This window comes from Crocuta crocuta, unplaced genomic scaffold, assembly GCF_008692635.1.
Source record: "Crocuta crocuta isolate KB4526 unplaced genomic scaffold, BGI_CrCroc_1.0 scaffold118, whole genome shotgun sequence".
NCBI lineage: Eukaryota > Metazoa > Chordata > Mammalia > Carnivora > Hyaenidae > Crocuta > Crocuta crocuta.
The window spans coordinates 11,445,667-11,455,587 of record NW_027551558.1 but is presented as its reverse complement, the minus strand read 5'-3'; the positions used below and the strand labels follow the sequence as shown (position 1 = coordinate 11,455,587).

The following is a 9,921-nucleotide window of genomic DNA, read 5'->3' as shown; positions in this document are numbered from 1 at the left end:
GAGGGCGCGCGCGGGCGGGCGGGGGCGCAGCCGGCACCATGTCCATGCTGCCCACCTTCGGCTTCACGCAGGAGCAAGTGGCGTGCGTGTGCGAGGTGCTGCAGCAGGGCGGCAACATCGAGCGGCTGGGCCGCTTCCTGTGGTCGCTGCCCGCCTGCGAGCACCTCCACAAGAATGAAAGCGTGCTCAAGGCCAAGGCGGTGGTGGCCTTCCACCGCGGCAACTTCCGGGAGCTCTACAAGATCCTGGAGAGCCACCAGTTCTCGCCGCACAACCACGCCAAGCTGCAGCAGCTGTGGCTCAAAGCGCACTACATCGAGGCGGAGAAGCTGCGCGGCCGGCCCCTGGGCGCGGTGGGCAAATACCGCGTGCGCCGCAAGTTCCCGCTGCCGCGCTCCATCTGGGACGGCGAGGAGACCAGCTACTGCTTCAAGGAGAAGAGTCGCAGCGTGCTGCGCGAGTGGTACGCGCACAACCCCTACCCCTCGCCGCGCGAGAAGCGCGAGCTGGCGGAGGCCACGGGCCTCACCACCACGCAGGTCAGCAACTGGTTCAAGAACCGGCGGCAGCGCGACCGGGCAGCCGAGGCCAAAGAAAGGTACGAGTAAGTAGAACTGCGGCGCCAGTTCCCCGGGGCTCGAGGGAGGGGGTCGCAGGGCGTGCGCTCGCCCCCACGAGAGGCCTAAACCGGGTGCCCGGTCTCTGCCACGGCCCCGCCGCAGCTTTGTCTGACCCTGCCAGCGCGCAGGTCTTCCGGGAGACCAGGAGGTCAGAAATTTGTCTAAAGCGGGCAAAGCGATCGGGAAAGTTGTCAACTCACTCACTCCCTGGTCGCTTGGGAACAAAGTGGAGAAGCAGCGAACTTTGGGGCGAAGGCGAGGCGGTGGACCTGGATCCTGTGCAAGGGAGGACGCAGCAGGCAGGGCCTGATGGTCTTCGGAAGGACAGAGGGGTTGAGGCTCGGGAGTACCCGAGTTGCAGATTTCGGGCCGCGCGTGCGAATTTGCCGGCACTTTCCCGAACTTCCTGTTCGCGGTAGGCAGCTCCAGGCCAAAGTGTGATTAGGGGTCAGGGCTGGGATTGATACTTTCCTGGTGTGACCTGGCTGTGCAGGGGCCTGGGCAAGAATAGTACTTGTGTGGATATGGAAGTTGATAGGGAGGGGCTTTTATGCTGCGTAGAAAGAAGCAAGAGAAGTTGGGAAGTGTGGGCTGTAGGAGAGCAGAAGGGAAAAGCATGCCCCTTTTCCTGCCTTGTTGGGCCCAGCGCCCGTTCCCTGGCCTGCCAGGCTCTTGACTCCTCTCCCCTCTTCGGGTGGCAGGTCGGTAGGTCTGGGGTGATCCGAGAGCCACGGAACGGCTGCGAATTGCTTCTCCGCAAGGAAACCAGGACTTCCTGAATTAGCCTAAGAGTTGACCATTAGGCCTGTGTGGCCGTCAGTCTGCGGCTCCCCTGAACCCCAAAGTGGATGAGGGAAATGGGAGAGAAACCGATTGTGGGAACAGAAACCCAGCCTGAGTATAGCAGCGTAAGACAGCCGGGGTCGCGGTGCTGGGCGTGCGCAGCCCAGGGTAAATGACTGGGGAAAAAGTGATGCTCAGCAGTGGACCCCGATACCTGGAGGTGGTCGGGGGGAGCTTCAGACTGACCGTGGCCTCCCAGACAATGAGGTTGGCGCATCCACAGTTGCAAGTTCTCAGCCGCCAGCCCTTTGGGAAGTTCCCTTCCAGGAAAACAGAAAGAAAAGGGCTTGGAAAGCCAGTGAAGAGAGAATCTACCCAAGATCTAAAGTCTGTCAGTCAAAGGCAGAGCAGAAAGTGGGCTCTGCCTGCTGGGGGCCCCCTCTATCCAGCCTGGCATGCATCCAGGTTCTGCGGCCAGGCCCCAGGTGAGGGCTGCGGAATCCCTCCGTTACTGTATGCTGGAAAAGTCTAGGCCGGGATTGGCAATGCTTTCCATTCTTCTCCCAAGGGCTGCCCCCCAGGCCCCAAACTTCCAGTCTCCCAGCCGAAGTTTGCACTGTTTGCACAAGTTTGCAGAGAAAGGGAGCCCTACGTCTTTAGGGCCTGTCCTTAGGCCCAGCAAGGAGAGTCCCCACAAGAGCGGTCAGTTTGGAGCTAGAAGGAAAGGACCCTTAGCTCCAGGAACCTGTGTCTCAGTCAGAGATCTCTGTCAAGCCGAGAAAAGCGGTGGAAGGTGACGGCCTGTGAGATTCCTAACTTTAAATGGGGGGCCTCTACCTAGGATCTAGGGTGCCTCATTCTCCTGGCCCCACTTCTACCCGGCAAACCCTGGCTCCAGGAGCCAGGACTGAAAATCCGGGCATCTTTCCTTTCCCCCTTCGTGCTCTCACCCAACTCCACTGAGCCCTGCGCCCGGGCCCCTCTCCTCTGAGGCAAAAAAAAAATTGTTAGCAACTCAGTGCAGGGGCGGGGGGTGGAGGGGGGGGCAGCACCGACAGAGAACGGGAAAGATATTCAGGAGGTTAAGAGCAGGAGAGGCGGGGAGATAGAGACGATAGAGGAAAGGACTAGAGAGACATCGGGGACTGAGAGATTAAGAGAACTGGCAGAAAGAACGAGAGCCCCAGGCCCCAGGCCAGGCCGAGAAAATGGTAGAAACCGAAAACAGCCGNCCCCCCTGACCCGGCTGCTTTGCTCCTGCACTTGCAGGGAGAACAGCGAGAACGCGAACTCCAACAGCCACAACCCGCTGGCCGCGACGCTGAACGGCGGCGGCAAGTCGGTGCTAGGCAGCTCGGAGGACGAGAAGACGCCGTCGGGGACGCCAGACCACTCGTCGTCCAGCCCCGCGCTGCTGCTCAGCCCGCCGCCGCCCCCCGGCCTGCCGTCCCTGCACAGCCTGGGCCACCCTCCCGGCCCGAGCGCGGTGCCCGTGCCGGTGCCCGGCGGAGGCGGCGCGGACCCACTGCAGCACCACCACGGCCTGCAGGACTCCATCCTCAACCCCATGTCGGCCAACCTCGTGGACCTGGGGTCCTAGAGCCCCGCCTGCCTCCGTGCTCGGCGCCACCGGGACCCGAGAGACCCCGCGGCCGGCGGCCCCACCACGTACTGAAAGACCCGCGCGCCGAGCGGGCACGACCGCCGGCCCAGGCAGGGTGGATGGCTCTTTCGTTTGGTCTTTGTCCGGGATTTATTTTCAGCAAGTCGCGCCTGCCAGCGTTTGGAGGCCTGGGACCGGGCCTCGAACCAGGGAAGGGAATAAATTATACACCATTGTCACACTCTCTCCCTACCTTCTCACCCCTTCTTTCCTCTTCCCCTTCCCTTCCTGGCTCTCGCTTCCAGTGCCTTTCCCTTCCTTCTCTCTGGTCCTTTCCCCCTTTCCCCGTCCCTCGCTCTAGGTTTCTGGCTTGTCACCTCTCGCTAAGTTTCCGTTTCTCTTTTTCCCCGTTTTTCCGGTTCTCCTCTCGCCAGCCTCTTGCACTCCTGGGTCTGGACCCCTCAGCCTCTCTCCTGCAGCCTGGACGTCTGTTTGTGCCCCCCTGCCCCACTTTCCCGGCCTGGACGTAGGAGGGGGAAGAGCAGAGGAACCCGGCCTTCTCCAGAGCCCCCGCCCCCACGGGGTTCCGCGGGCCGCAGGTGTCAGCTGTGTGCCCAGTAACTTAAGTGAAAGAGAAAGGACCAGGGCGCCGAGGCTTCTGAACGAGCCCTTGCCGCTCATCCCTCTCCTCTCGGTGAGGCCCGCCCCGCTCTCTCCTCTCCCTCCCGGACTGTGGCCACAGTGCCCCCCCGCAGAGTGCGCCTCTCGAGCCGCCACTTGCCGGCTCCCTGTTACGCCCTCATGTGAATGTTCTTCGGGAAATATTTCTGCTTTTATTTTATAATAAAATTAGAAATCATAAATATATATACGGATCTCTACCATGAGGCCCGCGAGCCGGGAGTGCAGCACTGTCAGATTTCCCTACAGGGACTCGATTCTCCGGGTTGACCGCTCTGGGCAGCGGTGTCCCATGAGCCCCAGGACCCGGGGGCCACCTTCCCACATGCACGACGTGTATCAGCCCTCAGGTGAAGGGACTGAAAACCCTAAACCCGGCCCCCCCCCCAAAGCCCACTGCCCCTCCTCTTGTCTAGAAAGCTCCCTGTAAAAGCCGGAAGGGGGTGGCCTGCTCCTCTTGGGGTCTCTTCTCCCCCCACCAGCCGAGCAGGGCCCTCACCCTCCTTTTTCTTCATTTTGGGGGTGGGAGTAAGAAAAGAGAAGCCATATGCTGAACAATGCGTTCTTCGTGTGTTTGGAGCCAGCAACAGTGGAGAACAAATCAGGCCACGGAGGTTTGCTTAGCGGTGGTCACAGTCCCCAGAACCTGGTGAGACTCCCTGGGCAGATTCTCTGGCCCCAAGGGCAGCGGCCAAGCCGGGGGCCTGCGAGTGGACGTGGAGCCAAGGTCTCCACGCTCAGAAATCTGTCTTTTGGGGAAGGTGATGAAAAGATGCAGGAGGAGGGAAGTCCGAGGAGCCTCAGGGAGGCCGGGAAGCAGGCGCGTGTTCTAAATCAGAGCAAGGGGGCGCCAGGGCTTGGCCGGTGAGACCGAGGGGTCACCTCTGCACGGTCCACAGTGGGTGCCTGTGCCTCCGTAGCGGTAAATTAACCTGCAGCGCCCTCTCCCTTCTCGGGGATCCGGTCCCACCTCTCCCCTAAATTAAGCGACCCGTCTAAGCCTGTCCTGGCAGACCTGAAGCATGCGGGCCTCCTGGAGGAGGCAGATGTGGCTTTTCGGTCGCGGCAGCTGCAGTTACTGAACACGTTCCTCCGCTGTGACCAGAACGCGTGGGACCAGACACGCCACCCGGACCCCAAGATAAAGAGGGAATGAAACACTCTTCCGACGATGAGATCCTAGAGTATAGCGGCTCTGGGGACTTCCCTGTCGGATGAAATCAGCGCTCACGGACCCTTTTGCACGGATTTTCTAAGTACGGAGGCTTCTTTCCCAGCCAACTCACGCAGAGGTGGACAGCTGGGCCGGCTTACTTGGCGCGGGAGGCTATACCTTGGCCTTTGCCCCGTGCGGGTCTAGAGGTCAAAGGAATCGCCAGCAGGCCAGGATTGCTCCACAGGGCCCATCCGGAACCCCAAGAGGAGCTCCAGCCCCAGCGGATCCTTCTGCGTCTCCTGGAGGCTCTGATCTAGGGACAACTCAGGTCCCCTCTCACGGTGCTCTGTGCTTCTAGGCCCCCAGCGGCCTGACTTTCACTGACTGGTGGAGTGTAGAACCAGCTATTGCGTCAGGGGCCAGAGCCCTTCAAGTGACCCGAGAAGCCACCTTGAGCCAACAGGGCTGAGCCACCAGCCACCTTCCCACCCCACCCCCACCCCCGCCCTTACTTCTGGGAAGGGAGAAAACACCATAGCCCCTGGAGCCCACATCACCCCTACCTGCCTCCTATTTTCCAAACGTACACTCCCAGGGAAGCAGGCTCTGGACGAACTTTCACAAGGACACCAACGTATGCAATGACTGTCTGATTCACTTGTATTGAAAGCCTGTTATGTGCCAGGCACGGTGGATGGCATGGGGAACACACACCCTTTCGCACAGTCGCCACATCGGGAAACATGTTGATCCGTCCTATATGTATTCATACACAGGGAAGCAAACACACACAGACTCTCCACACACACACACACACACACACACACACACACACACACACACGTGTGCTCAGGCAAAACTGAAACACTCTCCTGGCCCCGTATATATGAGACACGTAGACAAACGAGTCTCTCCCACTTATGCGGACTCCCACACACCAACACAAATACACACAACGCTTCTCCCCAGTAGCATGGAAACCCACGCTCAGAACTGGTGTCCCTGCTAGCAGCCAGTCCTAGTCGGCGGGGCCCCGGCACCACCTCACCACCTCGCAGCACTGCTTGCTTTGAAGGTCTCAGGGCTGTCTCCCAGAAAGAATGACCGTCTTAGCCAGAGGGGACAGAGGGTCAGGGATCCCACCTGTGGCCCCTTCTCTCCGGCCCCAAGTGGGATCCCTGGAGTCTGCCGGGAGCTCTCCCTGGCCAGTAGGAGGCAGCACGCCTGTCCTGGAGCTTTATTCAGCACAGCCCCGTTATAACTTCCCTCTTGCCCTCCCCCTTGGAAAGCTAACCCCGAAAATATTTACTTAAACGGGAAACTATGCAGAAGTTCTGAAAATAAACCCGAGCAGCTACTCACCCACTGCATAAAAGCTCTAACAAGCCAGTCGGCCGTTCCACACTCGGCTAGACCCAGTGAGAGGCGGGAGCCCCCACCAGAGCGCACACTGGACCTAGAACTTGTGCACACATAATGCCAGATGAGAATAACCGCTCCTCCGTTAGGCGTCCACCAAACTCGGTTCCTAATGGCTTGTCACCCTTTCCCCTGAGCCAGCCGGATGCCAAGAGTTTTGTTCTGGTGACCGTAAAGGACACAGCGCACGGGGAGGGGGAATCTTCCTCGCTTTCTGTTCCCCCGACTGTGTCTGCCTTGCCCGTGTTCCCATCGGGGTTCCATACCCATGCAAACATCAGAGGCGAAAATGAATAAAGGTAGAATCCAGCCCTCGAAGGCGACTCGCCTGCTTAGGGGCGCAAAGGCTGAGGGCCCTCCAGCACAGAGGGGAGACGGGAGAGGGGCAGGGGCATCGCTGTGCCTCCAGGGGAGTCTCCTCCTCTCACCCCAAGCTCAGCAGCCCTCACCCGGACTCGGACTCGGACTCGGACTCGGACTCGGGTCTGGCCAGGACCCAGTTCCCACCCCCAAAGTGCGTCTTGGGGGAGTGACAGGTGCACGGTAATGATACCGTGCCACGCAGGGAAACTGAGCCAGGGAGATCTGAGGAGGGAACACCGGGCTATCCAGTCCCGGGTTGTCCCTAGTCCTCGTAGGAAACACCATTTCGGCACCTGAGAAAGCAGGGACCAGCCAAGCGGGGCCACGGAGTCAGGACGCACCCCACAGACGCCTGCCCACCTCTTGCCAGGAAACCGGCAGGGTTCCGGGAGACATGTGACTGTTTCTGTGTTGAGGGGCATGTGGAGAAGGATCGAGAAGGATCTGGGCTTTTGACGGAGTCCCGTCTTTTCATGTTGCCCTTCCCAACCCTCCGGCTTCGGTAACCTCAGCCCTCAAATCTGCCTAAGGCATCTGGAAAGGGCGTGGGGACGTGCCGGGGAAATGTGAGAAGTTCTGAGAGAGTGTGTAGGCACAATAGCTGAAAAAACCTCATAGATGGGGTGTGGACGGCGTGTCCTGGGAGAGTGGCTGTTGTGTACATAGGTGGGCGGGTGAGCCAGTGCGCACCCAGAGCTCTCCGGGGAGCCGGCAAATTCAGGCTACGCCTGGGCGCTCCTGCTCGCAAGAAAGGCACCCGGGGCTGGAGGAGGACCCTCCAGTCTCTCCTCCCGCACAGCCAGAACCGAAGCGGGCGGGCGCAGCTTAGTCCCGATTCCAGAAGCCAACGCTGGCCGCAGCGGGGTAGGCCCGGAGGGAGGGAAGGAGGATCTCAGTGTCGCGCTTGTGCTGCCAGGGGCTGAGCAGTGGAGCCTGGACCCAAGAAAGATCTCCAATCCTGGTGTCAGGGTCAAGGCCTGGAGCTCTTCCTCGCAGCAGTCTCTTCTGGAAACTCCGTGGGTGCCTGTGCGACTGGAACTCAGGAACGGCTTCTTCTGGGTTGCGGGGTAGAATCAGAGGGCAGAGGATCAGACTGACTGTCCCACAGTGGGCAGTTTCCCCACAACCTCAGCCGCAGGGCTGCTCCCCCCACCAGGCAGATGGTTGTGCCTGGCGGCCCAGCCGTGGAGAGAGTCTAAGAAGCACCGTGTGGATGTACCCGAAGAAAGCCGCCCTTGCCAGGCTCGACAGGCGTCGGTAACTGTCCCAAAGTCTCCCTTGCTTGGAGGACCCACAGACCCAACAGGCTGTCACAAGGGCGGACAGGTAGGGGAGCTCTTCTTTAGGATGCTACTTAGTAGCCCAGGTTCTTGTCAAGGATGAAGGGACAACCACCAGCAGCCCGGCCCACCCGGGCACCTAGAGCGTCTTACTAGCTGAGCAGCCTGCGCGAGCTGCGGGGAGAAATGTCGCCGCTGCGACCGCCCCAAGGCTTCCGCAGTCCCACCAGCGCGCCAGGGGCCAGGCCCTGCGGGGCCGGCTTTCCGGAGGGCCCGAGTAGCCTGCGCTCTGCTCAGGGGCCCGAGGGCAGGGGAGCCGCGGGGACCGGGGGCCGGACAGCCCTGTTCCTCCGGCCCTTTGAGCTGCCGGTCAGGCATAAGGCAGAGCCCTGGAAACCTGGACCTTGGGGACTCGTCGCGGGGAACAAACCCATCCGCAACTGTGCCGTCCTCAGTAGCCATCCTGGTTCAGGGACTCCACTTCTGCCCCGTCCGAGGCACCCAGGCCGGACCGGCCCGCATCCGGGCTTCTATGGCCTGGGAGTCAGACCAGAGCCGCCCGAGGTCCTATAGGGAGTGACACGTCAGCCTGGAAGGCAAGAGCAGCAGCCGGGCGAGCCTTGCACATCTACAAGCCCTCCACCCTTCCTTCGGGGCTTTCCCAGGGGCCTGTGTTGCTCTCCAGCCAGGCGCTCTCCCTAGCTCGAAAGATCGTTGCGGGCAGAACTCCGCGGGTAACGTGCCCTGGGCCGTGGAGACGCAGCTCTACGGTGACTTGGCGGTCATCATTGCCGTTCCCTGACCGCTAGCGTCAGGCACTTTACACCCCTGGTATCTGCTTAATTCGCACAGCGGCCACACCAAGAAGCTATTATTCCCGGTAGATGAAACGGAGACGCCGTGTTCGGGAACTTGCCCAGAGCCGCGCACGTTACAGCGGCAGGACTGGGCATTAGAGCCCGCTCTCTGCGAGTCTGCAGCGCCCGGCTTCCCAGGGCAGCGGCTGCAAGCGAGCGCGGGGCCAGGGCGGCCGAGGGCGCAAATGACTCCCGCGCGGACCCGGGCAGCGCCCAGGCGCTCCCAAACCTCGGGCAAGGGCTGGTTCCGGGCCCCGCTGCCTGCCGCAGCGACCCGCTTCACTCGGGTGAGAGAGTTCATCTCTGCAAAAATTCGGGTAATTACTCGGTGTGCTCACTTGCCCTCTACCGCGTCCACAGGGCGCACTGCGTACCACGCAGGGAGTTGTGCCGGATACTCCAGAGTAAAAATGGAAACTTGGGACGCTAAGATCAGCCTACCGTTACCTCCCTCTTCGCCCTCCTGAGGCTATGGCCTCGTCTCTGCCTTCTGCTTGGGAAGATGAAGCCTTTTGGGGGACCCTGAGGGCTGAGACAGGAGTCTTGTGGGGGGATGCCCTCCTCTTTCCCCATCCCCCACTACTTCCGCGCTGCGTACAGGGCTCTCCATGGGGGGAGGGGGCGCGATATGAGCATTAAGGCGTCAGTTCATTAACACTGATTTACGCAGGGACGGGAAGAGGTCCGAAGGGACAGAGAACCCAGAACCTGCTCTCGGACGGAGAATCCAAAGACCAGAACTGACCACACCCGTCCCGCCCTTTCCCCCAATTTAGGTCCACAGAAACCCCATCCCCTTCTCGGTCGTCAGAGATGTTGATGGTACTAGCTAGCGCCCAGATTCCACCTGAGCTAGGTGATGCTGTCAGTTTCAAGACAGGGCATATGAAATACCCTATTGTTGTGAGATCGACCCATTGGCGACCCTGGAAGGCCACCCAGAGACAGCTGAAGAGGAAGGTCACCGGTCCAAGCCCAGAGAAGTGAGTGCTGTGCACGGAGGGTGGAGCGTAGCCTAACAAAGGAGGCCAACCCCGAAGTGGGAGTCACTTCTCCCTTTTCCACAGAGAGAAGAGCCCAGTAGGGTGGGGTAGGAGGGTGAGGGAATTAGAAAAGGTGACCTTTTTTTCTGAAAGGGAAATAACCTAATATCCCTAGT

At 60.6% G+C, this 9,921-nt stretch overlaps 1 protein-coding gene across 2 annotated transcripts; it reads left to right on the top strand.

The window, feature by feature from the left end:
- Positions 1-38: 38 nt before the first annotated feature.
- Positions 39-3,003, top strand: SIX2 (SIX homeobox 2). 2 transcript variants are annotated; one of them, XM_077749362.1, is made up of 2 exons: positions 39-598; positions 2,673-3,003. In XM_077749362.1, the coding sequence occupies exons 1-2, from the start codon at positions 39-41 to the stop codon at positions 3,001-3,003; spliced, it is 891 nt and encodes a 296-aa protein (XP_077605488.1). The 2 variants fall into 2 exon arrangements, with proteins under 2 accessions (XP_077605488.1, XP_077605490.1); XM_077749364.1 differs by having other exon boundaries at positions 39-604.
- Positions 3,004-9,921: the final 6,918 nt, after the last annotated feature.

What these genes read in the sequence shown, in the direction of transcription:
- SIX2 (XM_077749364.1), top strand. Translation starts at nt 39, where the DNA reads ATGTCCATGCTGCCCACCTTCGGCTTCACGCAGGAGCAAGTGGCGTGC. An exon ending in GAGGCCAAAGAAAGGTACGA is followed by an intron (nt 605 to 2,672) that starts GTAAGTAGAACT and finishes CTGCACTTGCAG; the next exon opens with GGAGAACAGCGAGAACGCGA.